This window comes from Camarhynchus parvulus, chromosome 17 (assembly GCF_901933205.1).
Source record: "Camarhynchus parvulus chromosome 17, STF_HiC, whole genome shotgun sequence".
Classification (NCBI taxonomy): domain Eukaryota; kingdom Metazoa; phylum Chordata; class Aves; order Passeriformes; family Thraupidae; genus Camarhynchus; species Camarhynchus parvulus.
This window is the reverse complement of record NC_044587.1, coordinates 840,158-858,027: the sequence shown is the minus strand read 5'-3', so window position 1 is coordinate 858,027 and position 17,870 is coordinate 840,158. Positions and strand designations below refer to the sequence as shown.

The 17,870-nt window shown below is 44.3% G+C and overlaps 1 protein-coding gene across 1 annotated transcript in view; it reads left to right on the top strand.

The window, feature by feature from the left end:
* Window positions 1–17,870, top strand: part of SCAI (suppressor of cancer cell invasion) — a 33,342-nt gene that overhangs the window by 6,654 nt on the left and 8,818 nt on the right. Inside the window, exons 4-13 of the mRNA XM_030961740.1 lie at window positions 4,983–5,114; window positions 11,022–11,117; window positions 11,725–11,811; window positions 12,327–12,425; window positions 13,084–13,180; window positions 13,941–14,039; window positions 14,664–14,816; window positions 15,646–15,747; window positions 16,303–16,404; window positions 17,034–17,112. Coding sequence (XP_030817600.1) covers window positions 4,983–5,114; window positions 11,022–11,117; window positions 11,725–11,811; window positions 12,327–12,425; window positions 13,084–13,180; window positions 13,941–14,039; window positions 14,664–14,816; window positions 15,646–15,747; window positions 16,303–16,404; window positions 17,034–17,112 — 1,046 coding nt within the window. The remainder of the gene's footprint in view (window positions 1–4,982; window positions 5,115–11,021; window positions 11,118–11,724; window positions 11,812–12,326; window positions 12,426–13,083; window positions 13,181–13,940; window positions 14,040–14,663; window positions 14,817–15,645; window positions 15,748–16,302; window positions 16,405–17,033; window positions 17,113–17,870) is intronic.

The following is a 17,870-nucleotide window of genomic DNA, read 5'->3' as shown; positions in this document are numbered from 1 at the left end:
TGCTAGACATAGTTACATTTGCAGGTGATTTTGTCAGCCACGCTGTAATTTGTACATGAAGTCAGTAATTCATTTCCCCTTAGTGCCCTTTGAAGTAAACAAACATCCAGGCAGAGAGAACGTGATTTAACCAACATTATCAGTTAGATACAACAGCTGCTTGTTTCTGTTTCTTAAGTTAAAGTTGCTTATCACTGTGGCATTCAGAGAGAAGTGTCCCCAAAGCCCAGGCTGTGTGGTTTTCCTTGTGCATGACCACAGAGCACTGAGCAGAGCTGGGACACAATGCTGGGGCTGTTCTCTGAGCTGGCCCTGGGCATTGCTGTCCCCGGGACTGAGCCTTGCCAGGAGCTCAGGTGTGGGCTCAGCCTGCTCCCAGATGCCTCCTGCAGCATCCAACGAGCTGCTGGAATAGGAGCTGGATGTGTCTGGAAGAGCTGCAGCCACTGCAGTGCAGACGTGCCCTGAGGTGAACAGTGGTTGGGGTGAGGAATGTCTGTGATCGCTTCCAAATTTTACTAAAAACCTTGGAATAATAAAGAAATCTTTCCCCCCCTGCTTCCATTTTGTGAAGAAATGGTTTGATGTATAACTGCTCATTGCCATTCCCTCTGAATTCCTGACTCCAGCAGGCTGTGAGGTTTTCAGTGCCTGTCTGGGGGAATTGCTAATTATTTATTTCAGTGTTTTTTGGGCAGAACTGAGTAGTGTCTTGGGAACTTCAGGGCAGTGGCTCTTGATGGAGAGTTAGGTATTCTGGCAAGAGGAATGAATTTGGTTTCTAATGCATTTTGTGTTGTCTGAGGCTCTGTCAGGGCTAGCACTCTGAGCAGATCACATGGAAACACACAGATGGTTTTCCCAAAACGTGCAGTATAGCGTTGAAAGAAAACATGAGACACGAGTGTGCCAGTCTGCAGAAGAAAAGGACAGGCAAATAGGGAGCCAAGGTAGGCATCCTGCTTGGTGGAGGTAAGATTGGCTGGTTTTTGATAGACTTTTGGGACATGATGGTTGCAGGCTTTGTGTGTGGACGATCAGGAGGTTAATTTTATCTGTGCTGGTAATTTGCAGATAAGAAATAGATACCAGCTGGGCGCCTGGCTTTGTGTCACATCCCCTTTTGGCAGTGATGCTGTGGGAGATGTGTCAGGATGAAAAGTGGAAAGAGAGCTGGTCTCTGACTCAAGATTTGACAGCTTTAAAATCCTGATAGACTGGAATGTGTTTTGCACCATTGGCTTCTGTAGAGAGCAGCTCTAGGAACATCTTAGTTTGGGGAAAATCCTGTATCAACAAGATAGATGAACAAAGTGTGTTTGCTTTTGGTTTTTGGTTACTACTTGTGCCTCTAAGCAGGGAGTGGGAAACATTTGAAAACCAATCAAGGTTCCATAACTGAGAAGCGATAGCTTAAAAAAAGGCAGTTAAGTTGTACAAGTGCTCTCTCAGGAGGTCAAGGTGCCACATCCAGGAAACTGCTCCTGATTCTGCCTGTCCTCACTGATATATGAGCTGACAGACCCCTGACATCCTCCTGTGCCCTCAGGTTACACCATGGCTGCACCTTCAGTGTGTGAGGTTTCCTCTGCTGGTACATGTTGGGTGGGGAGTTGTGACCCTCCCCTTCCAGCAGGCAGTGAATGGCAGCTTACAGTGATGCTGGCTATGGAGCAAATCTGAGAGGATGTAATGCACTTATTGAACATATCCATGCTGGGCTTGCATTGTCAGCTGGATTTCCCTGACCCACAGCATTCCCTCATGGCTCACGAAGCCTGCCTTGCTTTGCAGGCCTGAATCCCAGGGCAGGGCCAGTGGGGAGTGCATACCATTAACTTCAGCACTCTTTTTCCCTTCCAGCTAAGCCTGGAAAACCTTAGCCAAAAGACAGCAAACCACAGGGAAGTGGAGACGTGTGTGATGTAAGTGACATCTGACTTTGGAAATACTGCCCAGCACCGTGAAACCTCTGTCCCTGTCCCAGTCCCTCCTCTGCTGCCCTTCAGCTCCAGCTGACATCCTCTGGGGTGTCTGTGAAGCTCTGCTACCCTGGGTGCTGCAGTGGGATGAATTTGTAAAATCCAGTAATGTATTGCATTAAGCAAACCTGGAATTGTGTGTTCTGAGAGCTTGTAGGGAAGAACCTGGCACACCAAGTGTGGGGCTTGGCGAGCGCGGCTTTTCTGCCTTGTATGGCCTGAGGAGTTGGCAAAATCTTTGAGAGAATAATATGTTCTGCTGGAAGCCACCATTTTCTGACTTATTTTAACAGTCTTTTAAACCAATGTTTCAATGTCTCCTTCTGCAGACTCTGGAGAGCATTATTTAATGTGTTACTTAAGAAAAAATTGTCATTCAAAACATCCCAACAGTTTCTTTTGCACGAAAGAAAGCAAAAAGCATCAAACAGAGAACAAGAAGTGAAGTAGGTGATACTCCTGGTGTTGTTGGGCTGTCAAAACTGGGAGAACTGTCTGTCTGCAGACGAGCAGGGATCCATATGATAACTTCTAGTATCAAAGGGAAGGAGAGGTCCCCGTTGTGGATGTGCTCCTGGTTGTTTTTTATTTACATTGTTCATTTGGAGCTGAGCAGTCCCTTAGGAAAGGGCCATGTCAGGAGCTGTATTCCTCCCTTTGCTGTGCCCACTTGCTGTTCTAATAATAATTCTCCCTCCTGTCTGTACTGCTGCTGCATTACAACACAGTCCTTAGTGCAGGAGCACCTCCTCCTCTCCCGAGCTGCTCCTGATAGTAGCTCTTCCTTTGTACAGCACCAAATACCACCCCCTCCAGGGCATGATAAACCAAAACCAGTGCGTGAAATAACTAATTTTATTTTCCTTCTCTGTCAGCTGGAAAAGCCAGCTTCACATATTTTTCCAGCCTTCCGATACCTTTTACATTGGCAGGCTATGGATTTTCTTGTGTATCTTTTATTGATTGCATAAATGGCCTCTTCACAGTGGGTCTGGTGAACTCCTTGTATGTGACAAGTACTTGGTTTTAAAAAACAACCCAGAGCTTAGCTGGTTTTATTTGCCTGTGCCAGGGCTGGCACAGGTTGTGTTGGCAGTGGTTGGGGTTGTTGGGTAGTATAACTTAAGGGTGATGTAACATAAAATTCGCTCTCATGAAATTAAAAGACTGATATCTAGATTGTCTGAAACATACTTTGCAACTTAAGCAAGCTCCTCAATTTTTGCAAAAGTGTCTGAAGCTGCTCTGGAGTGCCTGGACTGCCACGGTGGAGCGCAGAACCTACGGGCTCGCTGCAGGATTTAGGTCATCCTTGCTGTGGAGCACACAGGACCTGGGGTATTGTCCCTCTTCCTGAAATTCCTGAATCACCTCCTGGCTACTTCTGACATTTGTTTTTCAGGTCTCACTGTTCACTCCAATCTCATATGTTGGTGCTTTAAGTACTTGGTGTTGTTTGTTCTGTGCTGTGTAAATGTGAATGTTCGGAGGTTTCAGGCCCAGGCTGGTGCTCACAGTCTTCACGTCCTTCTTGCCAGGCTCATGCCAAAGCTTGTGACATCTGGGTGCTATGTTTTGGACTCTGGCACTCATATTGCAGTTACCTAACAATATAGAGACACTTATTACCTTTTCCTGGAGCTCTTCAGCAAGTGGTTTGTGCAATGCCCCCATGGCACTGGCGCTCTGGTGGGCTGTCACGTGGGTGTGTAAAAACAAGTCTGTGTGGGCTGCCTCTTGTCTAAACTGGGGAATCATGAGACTGCTTGGTTGGCAGGATGGCCCTCTAACTTACCCCAAAAGCTGGGTGGAAACTGCCAGTTTCTCCTGCATTTGTAAGGCATGAAGTGTTTGTTCAGGGAAGCATTTCTGAAGCCTCTTTAGTTATTGTGAAGGATTTTTTTGTGCCAGTTGCTGAAAGATGCTTCTGGGTGCTTCCTGATGGCTGGAAAGAGTGAGCTTTGCCATTTCCTGGCTTGGACTGGGACCTGTAGGTAACTATTTGTGCAAATAGCATCCAAACAGAGGTGCTGCACAAATGGAAACCTGTTGCTTACCAGAAACATACCAGAACTGGTAGAGAAGCTGCTGAAACTAAAAGCCCTGCATGTGCCCAGTTGGAGGTGTGTTTATCCTGCACAAAAATCCTGAGCAGGGCAGAGCTGAAGACCTAGCAGCCGTTTCCAGAGATATTTCGTTGTTGTTTCTGCTGCAAAATCTGTAGCTCATCTTTGTATGCTCAGAAGGATAATTTGATATCTGTGCATGTTTGGAGTAAGATTTTTAAAAGCCACTCTGCCTCTGTAAGCTTTCATATTCCCTTGCTTACTCAATGCTACAATTATCTACATTATATCTTAGTTTTTTGTTCAGGTGATTATTGTACAATATAACATTTTACTCATGAGAAGAATAAAAACAGATCTGCAGGTGTCTTTGTGGGCCATGCAGGCCATGGAACTAAACAGTCATGAGGATGCAGAGAGAAGGATGGTAGGGTGCTTTTTAGCATTCTGGCTAAATTTGTCTTTTTTTTGCAATAGGAGCCATTGAGCTACAGTTCTCAGCAGTAACAGAAGAAAGTGAAATGTAAAGAGAGCTGAGGCTAGTCTCTAAATACAGCTGCAGGATAAATACCTCTGCAGAAGGCAAATTTGGAGAGGATTTCTTTGTCCAAGTGTGAAACCCAAGTGCTGTTTGTGCTACAGTCCTTTCATTGTCAGTTTTGTGTTTGTGAAGACAGTCCTCAGAGTTATTTTATTTTGTGACTATTGTACCACTGTTACTTTTAATTTTGCTCTGTTAACTAGTGCATTGTTCAATAATTAGTCCCATGCCTTGATTCTCAGCTGTTTTTTTAATGAGTCTTGAGAAGAGTAACCTGTGGAGAACTGCATGCTCTGTGTTACATCCCCATGGAACTGAACACGCATCTCAGTCTGGATGAGTTCATAGCAGCCGTTGATTTTTGAGTAATTATGGCTGTTTTTATCTTCATAGGACTGAGCTTGCCCTAAAAGAAACCATGTCATCAGGGGGAGCTGAAGATGATATTCCTCAAGCAGAGAGAAAAACGGTGACAGACTTTTGCTACTTATTGGATAAATCTAAGCAGCTCTTCAATGGCTTAAGGTTGGTAGATTTTTGACAGTATTCCTTCAGAAAAGCCTCGGAACACTCACTGCAGTATGTGATGCTGGAGTCACTACAGTGAACATTTCAAACCCAAACCCAGTATGTTTGTTTGGGAGATAATAATGCACCCCTTTATGGGTACTTTTGGACCGTGTATGTAAGAATGTTTGTAGGAGCAGAGGTTCCATTTTATAGTAAACTAGAATTTGGAAATCCCATTAAATTGACGTGATTATTGCTGAAATGGTGTGTTTGAGGGCCACAATTAAGGATTAGATGTGACTGTGTGCAGTCCACAGCATGCAAATGCAAACCACTACTGTCTCTGTGGAAAAAGAAAGGAATGAGGAGGATTTTTCTGGATGGGAGGAAGAGAGGGAATATCTTTGGGAAAGAAATTTAGGAAGCGATAAACAGAAACATCAAAACCATAGCCTGTATGTGTCTGCTGAAACAAGTGCTTAATCTGTACTGTGGAGAAAGGTAAAATCTACATTTATCTATTAAGCAGCTGAAACAACAGCTGGAAAGTCCAACTGGTTTGTCTGCAGGGGAATACACGTTTGGACAGTAATATGGATATCCTGTTTATGTCAATATATGCTGAGTTAAACAGCATGTATCCAAAGCTGCTTTATTTCTAAGCTTTGCTGTAGAGTCCCTTAAGTAACAGGGGTTTGAGCTCATATCTGGTTGGCAGTTCAGCCTCTTACTGGTCTCTGAGTAATGCTGTATGTTTGGGCCCTTATAGCTTGCTGTTAGTCAAACACAGATGGTTAGCAAAGATGCTTTTAATTCCTCCACCCCCCGCTATTGATAATCCTTTCATGTGCTTTAGAAGTTGATTACCAAATCCAAAACAAACATTTTGTGCTCCAAAATCTGAATGGCAAATGGGCAATAGAGACAAGGAGTTCTTGGTGATTGTGTTTGACCCCTCATGAAAGACAGTCTGAAGCAAAAGGGCTGAGATCTTGAGACCAGGATTTCCAGCACTGTATAGGACATTACACTGGCTTTCTGATAGATTTTGCTTGAAATTTTGGCCTGAAATGAACGCAGTTCATGTGCGGCTGTGTGCTGCTCCAGTTCAGATCAGAGGGTGGCAGAGAACCTCCCCTCCTTTGCCATGGAGGGAGGTAGGGCTTGTGTCAGATTTCGAGATGAGAGATGGAGTTTCTCAGTGTATCCACGGTACTTTTCCAGAAAGAAACCTTGTCCAGCTGAATGAAAAGAAAATGGAGAATACCTCTGGATGAAGTATGGCAAATAAAAACAGAGATGGGATTAAGCAGCCAGTGCTGCTGTGCAAAAATAGGAATTTTGCAGAACAGGAATCTCTGCCCTTACTGTAACCTGGCACTGTTACTTCTTACACTTGACCACCATTTCACCTCTGAGGCTTGTGATTCCCGTGGGCATAATGACAGGATAAAGCAACATTATAATTCTCAGGTATCTGCTGTGTTAGTGCTTGTTCTCAGGGGAGTTCACCTGGAAATGTCTTGGCAAGCATCCCAGTTCTTAGTCCAGTTGCTTCATAATAAATGCATTTGATTCATGCCTGACACCTTCTGTTTTGAAGATGATGACAGCCTTTGCTGCTGTGTTTTTTGCTATTCTCTTGCCCCTACCATATTTGATAGAAAAGAAGAGATGGGGGAGGGAGGAGAGCAATGATTTCCTCCCCAAAACCTCCTCTGGGCACTTCAGCTACAGGGAGCTGAGCCTATAGCTGTGTTGGCAGCTGCTTAGCTGTTGCTGCTGCCAAAAATTGCAAGGGCTCAGCCTGCCACGTCTTTGTTTCAGTAGCATTTCCTTCCTCTCTTCCCAATACAGATGCCAAATACAGCATTTGAGGAAAACATATGATGCTCTGCCAAGGTGGCTGCTCGAAAGTGCTCCCAGTGATAGCATCTCCTGTGGCCATGCTGCTAGGGTGACCCTGGGGGACTGTCTTCCTCGTGTCTCTACCCTGGCCTATAAGTTAGAATCAACTGTTGATGAAGTGTGTTGCAATGGCTCTCTTCTCCCCTTTCCCCACTCCCACTTGCTTTTTTCTTGGAAAAGGCTGGGAAGAGGGAGGCTGTAAGGAAGCAGTTTGTCATGGTGTATTGTCACTGGTATTATTTTCTTTTAAATGTTAAAAAGTGCTTAAATGTGTTCAGTATCACAAAGAAGCCTGGAACTTAAAGGAATTAAAAGACTTTCAGCAGCTTTCCCTAAAATGATTGTCCCTTTGTACTGGGCACTGATGAGGCAACTTGTCCTGTTCTGGGCCCCTCATGGCAAGAGAGACACCGAGGGGCTGGAGCATGTCCAGGGATGGGAACAAAGCTGGGGAAAGGTCTGGAACACCAGGAGCAGCAGAGGGAGCTGGGGGGCTCAGCCTGGAGAAAAGGAGGCTCAGGAGGTACCTTCTGGCTCTGTGCCACAGCATTTTTATCCCACTGCTGCTCAGGTTCTGGGAACAGGAGCCTCTAACTACTACAAGCCCATGAACATAAAAGGAAATTGTCTCTTTTTATCCCCTGTCAAAACTGTGAATGTCTTTAAAGCTTTGAGTGTTAAACTTACACTTATTGTAGCCTTCCTCTTTGAAGCATGCTGATGAGTCTCTGGGACTTTCTCAGCATCTTTAATGTCCCTGTGTGACAACTTCCATGTGGTGCTGGCCAAGCACACCTCAGCACCTTTAATTGGGTTTCAGCCAGTATTATCTGGCAGCATGGCTGAAATGAACTCCTGACAGAGAATTAATTATGAGCACATAAGTAGTGCTGGCCTTTGTGGAGACAAAGAGTATAGCAAGAATTGGATAAAATTCTGGTGTGTCTGTGAAATTTGTCCACCAGCCACACTAGTACAGCGAGAGAACCAGTCTTGTGTGCCCAGTGTAAGAAACGCATCATTCTAGAACATCAGAGTTTGTGTCTTCATGTCCCATTTGGAATGTTCTAAAAGCCAAGGAATTGGAAATGGTTTCCACTTGTTGTTGCAGGCTATTGTAATGTCCTAAATCAAATCTCCAGTCCCTCCTCTGCATTTGGATTTGTTTGGTTGCCCCTTTATCCCTCCTGTAGTGGTGTTCAGCCAGAGCAGTGCTGAGCCAGCAGCCTGGGCTGGGCACACCCCACAGGAGAACCTGCTGCCTTTGTCTCTCCTCACTGCCCTGGTGTCCTCCTGTAGATCTGGAAGTAGCAATAAGTCTTGTTATAACATAGGTCTTGAGCTCTCACCTTGGGTATATAATTGCTCCTGGGTCATGTATTCCCTGTCCCCTTTGGTGGGAGGGGCTGTGCTAAAAGCCCACTCTGCAATCAGCCAAGGCTTTGGGATTCTTTTGGACTAATTCTCACCAAATAATGCACGTCCCCGTGTTCTGTTTCCTCTTTTGCTTATGCATCCGTCTTCTTATGGCAAAATTTCTTGGTACACGGGAGCAGCATGTGTGGTGTTCAGCACAGAGCAGTAGAGGGATGGCAGGAAGGGCAGCTCTTGTCTGCAAAAAGCAGTAGTGAAAGCACAGTAATGTATTGTCATAAATGAAGTTTTATTACAGCCATGTCAGAATACTATCAAAAGAACAAGTGCTACTGTCTGTTTCCATGGAGATCCTTCCCGTTCCCTGGGGAGCCGAGGAATCCATGGTGTTGTGCAGCTATGCCAGCTGCAATTAGGCAGGCAGGCTGCAGGAGGAATATCCGTGTGGACAGGCAGCAGTGGCTGCAGACAGCAGTGCCAGGCACACGGGCACTGCCCTGGCAGAGGCTTCTGCAAGCACCACTCACTGCCACACACTCACATCTAGTGCAGCACAGCGAGTCTGGGCTTTGTGATTAGGGTGTGTTAGAACGCTCAGGATGTGCAGAGGAAGGTGTGGAAGGGGGAGGTGAAGGTCAGTGTGTTAATTAGCTCACTGATGAGGGATAGATGTGTGAGCATCATCAGCCCATACCTGCACCATAACCCTACCTGCTTAATGCTTAGTTTGTGCAGGTACTGGTGTTTGAGAGAAGGGTGCTTTCTTGGGTTAGGGTTTTTCAAGTCAGCTTGTTAATTCAGGCATTCTATAGGTTAATGCCAGGGAACTTTGATTTGTATAGTTTTAAAAAAATTATCCATTTCAGTGTTGTTTTGTAATTATATATTTTTATATATACTTTAACGTTGAATCTTGTGGATGTGCTAATTAAATGAAATTAAATTAAAGCTACCTCTTGCTGTGGCAGAGTTTGTGCTGTATCTTGGGTGTGTGTTTGGACAGTGCCTTAGCTTCTTTTGTTTAGCTAAAATGTTTACATCTATTACAACAAGAGAAGGTGGTGAATTGTTCCTTGCAGAAAATGCTTTAAATTTGCATGTGTTTATATCAAGCTGTATTTGAATGAAGATGTTGGTACCCTGAAGCATATATTTATATTCCTGTTTACCCCTTGCTACACCAACATGCATTGCAAGATTTTGAGCAGCCCATTGCAAGTTTGAAGGGATTTTTTTGTTTTTTAATTTGGTAAAATCCTGCCTGGATTCCTTGGCATCTTCATGGAATATCAGCACCAAGTATTGGAATGCTTTTCCAGGCTGGTAAGAGCTGTAGCTGGTAAGGGATTCATTTTACTTGTAGTAGCTGAGCTAGGTCCCTTCAAGCTGTGTGGGAAGTACAGTTGGCTGACGAGCAGAAGAATATTAATTTCCTTTCCTACCTCGGGTGCTGTTAAAGCAATTACAGTGAACAGAAGCAGGCCAGAACGCTGCTCTGAAATGGTGTGTGCTGCTCTGCTTCTCTGGCTCCTTCAGAGGACATGGCAAGGTTTCCTAAAGGTGCTGCTTCACTTGGTCTCTGCCCTCCAGGCTTGAATGTGGCATGTGCTGCTTTTCTGTCTGCTGAAGGTGGTACATGAACCAGCACAGAGATTTGACAGAGCATTCCTTGTGGAAATCAATCTTGAATCAAATAAAAGAGGATCCTGTCTTGGAAAAGCTGTTCTACTTCCACTTGCAGAATTGTGCAGCTCCTTTGAATGAGCTTTGGTGTAGGTGTGTAGGGAATGTGTGCTCAGTGGGACTCAGGGGTTTGGTCCCCTCTGTTGCATTTATTTCAACATTCAGGTAATTCCTGGGAGATGGGAGGAGTGAGGGTTGAGAGCACGAACCTTTAAAGCCAAAATCGTTAGGAATACATCATAGTTGTGGGATGGAAATATAGCACAGCATGGAAATGGAGGGGGAGGTAGGAGAGCAGAGCTGAACTGGGTTGGCTGTCTCACCTTGTAGCACTGGAGACTGACAGGAAAAAACCAGAAGTTCTCAGGTTGTGTCGTGTCACTGGCTGTGAGTGAGAGGGTGACAAATGTGGTGATGGTGTAGCAGAACCCAGTGAGTGTTAATTGTGAGCATCCATATGCTGGCCTGACCTGGTGATAGTGGGGCACTGGTTTTGGTTGTGATGTCATAGGCTCTGTTTCTGAAACATGGCTGTATCTGTTTGAAGAAAATTTCTTCCTTCATCAGTAACAATAAATATTATCAGTCTATATTAACTAATTTCCATCTGCTTGTTCTTGGGTAGAGTTTTTCTGTATTATGATATTTTAAGAGTCCAATTTGTCTTTCTGTGCACATAGCCACATAATTACTTCTCTTTTAGCAAAATTGTAAGATATTTTCAAACACCTGTTGCATGTAGGAACATGATCATTTCCTATTTGGAGAGATCCAGTAACAACAGGTTTTGAGAAACTGTCAATCATGGTTCTTGTAGTTCTGGGTGCAGGCAGGATTCTAAAGTATGTCAATGAATCCTGAACTAAGCAGTTCTGACTTTGACTCAAACGTGCTCCTGTCATGTTGGGCTGACTGGATTCTGCTTCCTAATTCTGCTTTTGTCACTGTCTCTTGCAGGGATTTACCTCAGTATGGGCAGAAGCAGTGGCAATCCTATTTTGGGCGAACATTTGATGTTTACACCAAACTCTGGAAGTTCCAACAGCAGCACCGGTAAGGAAATGTTGTAGGCAGATGTGTTGTGTGGGTTTAAGTGCAGCTTTAATCTCTGGAATGCCCAGAGCCCCAGCTAAGATTGAGATTTCACTGTGTTGTTCAAGCATGAAGGGAGGGAACAGCAGCTTCCTGCAGTGTTCACAGTCTATCAAATTAAAATGTTGCAGAGTGTTCAGTGTGACTTTTTTAACAAACCCTTTTGCTCTACCTGAGTGTGTGGTGCTTTAATTTCTTACTGAGGAGGTGATGGATTCTGCAGAGCAGAATCTGGAATGGTGTGAAGTCTCTTGCTGCAGCGTGGGCTCTGATCCTTCACACCTTCCTCTGGCTGCATAGTCTGAATGTTCTCCTGGGAAGTGGTGACCTTTTGTTGTGTGTATTTTGTGCAACACACTTATGTCTGGTTCTGGCAAGTTTATGCAAGATAAACAGCCCTTCCTGTGGGGTGTGTGTGCTGCTGGCTCTGTGAGGGGCTGCTGCTGGCAATGCTGCACCAGTAGTGAAAGCTGAATTTGGCCCTGCAATGGCTCTTTGTCTTGTCTGGTGGGATGTTCTGGGATATTTGGGAATCCTTTTAATCTTTCTTTTCTCTCTTGCAACATAGACAAGTATTGGACAATCGGTATGGGTTGAAGAGGTGGCAAATTGGGGAAATTGCTTCCAAGATTGGGCAGCTCTATTACCATTATTAGTAAGTAAGCACAGAAGAGGATTCAGTGGGCAATGCAGGGTTAGTGGCAGCTGCATGCCAAATGTCTGGATGCTCAGTCAGGAGGAATCAGTGATTGGGCTGAGTCACAATGCCAGTTTGTGAATGAGGGCCCTGGGGACTGCATGGGGTGCTGCAGGGAAGGGCCCCTGTGAGCCTGGTGCCACTGGTACTGCCCAAGGACTTCTCTCCTGCCTCCAAAGTGTGCTGCATTGGAATGTTGTAGAAAAATGTGATTTACAAGTTTGGGAGCTTAATGTTCCTTTATGCTGTTGGTGACCCCATCTGTGCATGTGTTGCAAGATGGGCAGCTCTGATTGATATCTGAAATGGGATCCAAACTCTGACACATCCCAGAGTGAGCCTGGCTCTCCTGGGATGGCACTTGAGGAGGGAGCTCTGCAGGGAGGCACAGGCTGGCTGAGGGCCAGGAAGGGAGGTTTGCTGTGGCTTTCTTTCCCTGTGAGGCAGTGAGCTGATGGCCCTGTTCCCTGCAGCCTGCGCACCTCTGAAACCAGCTATCTCAACGAGGCTTTCTCCTTCTACTCAGCCATCAGGCAGAGGTCCTACTACTCCCAAGTCAACAAAGAAGACAGGTATGTCTGAATGGAGGCCCTTGTTTTTTCAAGACTAGAAAGGTGTGTGGAAGCAGCAAGGAGCTATAAACTGTAGGAGCATAACTAGGATAAAATCCATGTTGTTGAAGGAAGTTTCTTTTAATCCTTCTGCCACTATTGAAAAATTCAGGATAAATAAGAGCTTTGCTGTATGACTGTAAGAATATTCTTTTACCTGGTCCTGGATAGAAGGCTATTAGCACCAAAGTTTTGTCATTTTAAATCCTGAGTGGTATCAGTGCTGGGAGCTAGAATGCTGTGGGTGGAAGATGGGTCAGCTGGGCTGAAGCAGAGGAATCTCTGTGATTCTCATGAGGCCTTTCAGGGGAGCAGCAGCTCATACTGCAGTACAGCAAGGTTTGAACTGCCAGCTGTGATAGCTGACTCCCATGCCCCTGTCAAGTAAGGAGGCTGTTGCTTTCTTAAATTATTTTTTATGTCCCTGTACTCAATTTTAACTAAACCTCCAAGCAGCCCGGTGGCTATTCATCACCACATGAGTTCAATCAGAACTCTTAATCTGCAACTGTTCAGCCCTGCTGTGGTCTTAAACTCCTCCTCTCCCTTACCCCTGCTACCTGCCTCTGTTCTATTTTAATCTCAATTTTGACTTTTGTTTTTTTGTTGTTGTGTCTAGGCCCGAATTAGTGGTTAAGAAGCTGCGTTACTATGCAAGGTTCATAGTGGTTTGTCTCCTGCTCAACAAGATGGATGTTGTAAAGGACCTTGTAAAGGTATGCTGGAATCAGGACAAAGGTGCTGAGGGGTGGGAGGTTGCTGATCCTCGCTTTTCTAGTCTATCTGACATCCAGCATAAGGAATACCTTCTGTCATTCAGACATTTAATAGTGACACTTCAGGATCAAATGATTTGGTTGCATTGTTTGAATGAACAGCAAGTAAAAATGTTCCAGTAGCTGCAGCCCAGACAGGGAGGTGCCCTGGAAGTGCAGCAGAGGAACAGCAGGCTGCTCCCCACAGCATATGCTTCCCAGCCCTCTGACAACCTCGCTTCAAGCAGTTCCTGGGCCTGACAGCTTTGTGTAGGTTGCATTGCTGTGTGTGTCACAGCTCCCTTGAACTGCAGGCTTTGCTTAGCACAGCTAAACCAGCCGCACCATCCCCTTTCTCAAGGTATTTAAAGTTACTTGCAAGCTGAAATCTGAGTCCCTGGTATCCATAGCTTATGGTAATAACCGGTGACATAGCTGTGAGTGGGATAATTATACTTAACTCCAGATATTCTTTGCATTTGGACCTACGTAAAAGACAATTTGCATTGCCAGAACTCAGTGTAGCATTGGCATTCTGTCTGCTGAACGAGTGCGTTTTGGCTGGCATGTTAGTCAGGAGTGTGCTGCATATGTTCCCAAGGAATTTATTTATTTATTATTCTTAAAGGCCAGCACAGCTAACCAAATATAAGGTTACTGACTGCCTGTTAAAGTCTGGTTTTAGGAGTGACTGTGTCTATCTCTGAACTGGTTACATCAGGAGCTGTCAGATGAAATTGAAGACTACACGCATCGTTTCAATACTGAAGATCAGGTGGAGTGGAACCTGGTTCTTCAGGAAGTGGCAGCATTTATTGAGGTGAGAATAGGATCCCTTGTAGTTGTTTCAGAGTTTTCTGTCTTGTTGATGGAAGTGTTGTGTATCACCACATTTGTGAGGGAAGCAGGTGTGCCAGTGCAGGGACAGTATGCCTGTCCCATGAATCACTGACACGTGTTCATAGGAGTATTTAAATATTGCTAGAATGGGTGGCACCATTATCATTCACTCTCCTCCTTTCTATTCATTTCTACAAAGGGAAAGCAAACTAAAATGGGAAACCTAAAATTATTATGACTGTAGGAGTATTTAGTTTATCCTGCATGAATTTGTAAGGTTGTTGATGACAATTGACTCCTCAGGTGCAGTGAAGCTGAAGCAGAGTCCATGTCATTGGAGGCAGTATGCTTTTCTCACTGCTGTACCTTCATGTGCTTGTCCCATGTGTTTCTTGCAGTCCCTAAGAACTTTGCTTTTCCAGCTGGGAAGGCTTTACCCTCTAGCCTGCATACAAATATACAAATACATGTATGGCAAAGTAATTTAAAAATCTGCCTCATTTGTGAGATGTTTATTGTAAGTGCTGAGACCTGTGGACTTCTCTCTGACTGCAAATCTGTATGCTTTCCTGAATTCTTGATTTATTCTGGTTGCTTTTTTTAGGCAGACCCTGTCATGGTTTTAAATGATGACAACACCATTGTAATCACCTCTAACAGGCTTTCTGAGACGGGAGCTCCGTTGCTGGAGCAGGGGATGATAGTGGGACAGCTTGCTCTTGCAGATGCGCTCATTATTGGGAACTGCAACAACCAGGTAAAGGAAATTCTGGGCACCTGGGTTTGCATCTTTGGAGTCCCCCCCATGACATCCCTCCTGATCATACAACAGAGATTCCAACAGAGGAGAACGTTGAAATATTTTTATTGTGATGGTTGCAGTGGTAGCAAGAGGAAGAGGGTTCACAGAAATAAGACCTAAAAATGAAATGTTAGATACTAGATCTGTGGTACTGACCTCTTATTATTTATATTCCACATGTCAATGAAGTAGACACAATTGATTGTCATATACTGGATTATTTGTAACGACATTCGAGCACAGGAGACCTCTTAGATACATCCAGAAAAAGCTTGACTTGAGCTTTCATATGACTCACTCCAGCTTGTTGCGACTTCAGTGGCAACAGGAAGAGGTTTTCAAAAGACATTCTAGGTTCTGTTTTTAGATGATAATGATAGTGAAGTTGTACAAATTTCTTGGCTTCTCTCTGAGCTCTTTTCAGGTAAGCAAGGGAGTTATATTTAAACTACGCTTCATCTGTCTTTGTCAGATTTTGTCTGAATTCATAGTACATAGCCATTTCAGCACCTGATTAGTCCACATCCCAGAGAAGCCTGTAATTTGGAAGCAGGGGTCTGCAGTGCAGTGACTTATCCTGGTAGATCAGTAACGAATAGACTTTGTCTTCTGTGAGCTCTTGTAGAAGTCATTCACAGCTCTTCAGAGATTCAAAGATGACACTGACAGATCCCTGAGAGAGAATGGTCTCTCTGGTGTGCAGTGGAGTCTCTCAGCTGCATAATTCCAGAGCAATTCTGTTTAACGTGTATCTGGCAGAATAAACTGTGTGACTCTCCTGCAGGTCAAGTTCAGTGAACTGACAATCGACATGTTCCGAATGCTGCAGGCTCTGGAGAGGGAACCCATGAACTTGGCATCACAAATGAACAAACCTGGAATGCAGGTCAGTTCCACTTCAAACAAACCTGGCAGCACATCTTAACTGGGTTTTTTGTTGGTTGATTGCTTTTATGTAGTGTACTCCTTCAGTACTGTCACTGTGCAGAGCGGGTAGTAAAGGTGGTGTAACTTCCACTAGAAATTAGTGAAGAGTAGCTCAAACCCATGGATTCGTCAGATTACTGAGTCATCTGAAAGTTAATGTCCCCTTCAGAGAAAGTATCAAATCTTCTATCTGGGGCCAAAAGAAAATATGGAGATTTTTCATTTATTTAATTGAGATTAAGTGTGAATTTTGTCACTTATTTCTTGAGTGATACTTGAGACACTAAGAAAGACTTAGTTCACAAGTTTCAGTGAGGAATAATACAAAATTATGGATTGAATATTGTGCATCCTGCTTTACTATGTAGTAGGAAATGCAGAATGGGCAGACCATTTGTGTGGGTAGTGTGTTGGAACATTCTGATAAATAGAAATTTAGAGGGTTATGAGACTGCTTTGATAATATCTGGTTGTTGGGGTTTTTTGAGTAGTATTTTGTTTCTTCTTTTAACAGGAGTCAACAGAGAAACCAGCCAGGCGGGAAAACCCCCATAAATACCTACTTTATAAACCAACTTTTAGCCAGCTATATACATTTTTAGCAGCATCATTTAAGGTTTGTGAAATTGGTGAACTTATTTGTAATAAAAAATATCCAGGACTGTTTGTGAGACTGAATGAAATGTGTATCTCCACTGATCTGGAGAATAGAAAAATCTTAAGAGTATGCTTTCATTTCATATAATGCCAAGCACAAACCAAAATGAGGGAAATGCATCAGGAGATTGTTGCTCTCGAGCACTGTACAGCTACTGAATCTCCAGTCCTGTATCCCACTCAAACTCTAAACAAAGATTCCCTTGTGCATTGTTTGGGAGTTGGGCTCTGTGTGGATCTTGGCAGCTTTTGGGTTCCATGTCTTGGAGAGCCTCAGATCTGCATAGATAGTGAAAGAGTCTGTGTGGAGGCAGATGCTTTGGCAGTGCTGTTGGAGCTCTGATACCAGCCTCGAGGTTTGTGTGTGGAGACAAGTTCAGCCATTTCATCAGGGGACACTTGTGGTCTGTTGGAAGGGGTGTCTGTGCTGGGGCAGGGCCAGTCCGTGCACCAAGAGCAGAGTGGAGGGGAGCCAGAAGCAGGAGTAGCACAATTATAATGACAGTGTGTTTATGGAGGTGATGATTGAGTACTAAAATAAACTTGTACCTTTCTCCCCTTGGCCCTGGTCCCCTGTTTGCATTGCAGGAGCTGCCTGCCAACAGCGTGCTGCTGATTTACCTGTCTGCCACGGGCGTGTTCCCATCAGGTCGTTCGGATAGTGAAGGTACAATAAAGGAATGCTCCCTGTCATGAACAGGGCTTGAATTCTCCTTATGTTCCAGGACAAGTGACCAAGAAAGATGTCACAAAGCTCCTTTAAAAAGACAAGTCAATTCAATTCTCCTGTCTGCTTAGTAAGATAGCCTTTATTTTCCACAAACAATAATTAAATCTTTGTGTTTTAATTAGTGTGCATTAGCCTGAGAACTTTTCAAAGGACACATCCAGTTTTTGATGCATCTGAAGTATTAAAAGCCTCCCAATTTTGAAGACCATGTGGCTCAGTTGATGCATCAGCACGAAGTTCATAAAATGGCTCCATGGCACTCTGATCTTTCCAATGCCCAGCACCAGGAGAACGTGTGGCCAGGACATGGGTGGTGGGAGGGCTCAAGCAGCTGCAGGGACTGGTCTATTTGCACGCTCATTAACCTGACAATTCAAGCCCTTCTCATGATTTTTGACAATTCCCCTTACCTCACCCTCCTGTTCTTTTCAATCTAGCAGAATATTTGGATGCAGCTGCAATGTAAAAGCTGAAAACTGGTTGGCTGAAGTAAACACGGTCCAAAGATCTGTTTATATAATTCCAGGAAAAAAAATCAAAATAATTTTTTAACATCCTAAATATTGTAAAAAACCTCATCTGTTTGAGACTTGCATTCCTTTATAAGATGCATGCTTTGTCCACCCCCGTGCATGATTTATAGAGCTCTCAAAATGTTAAAAAAAAAAAATCCCTGTCAGCTTTGGACAGTGGCA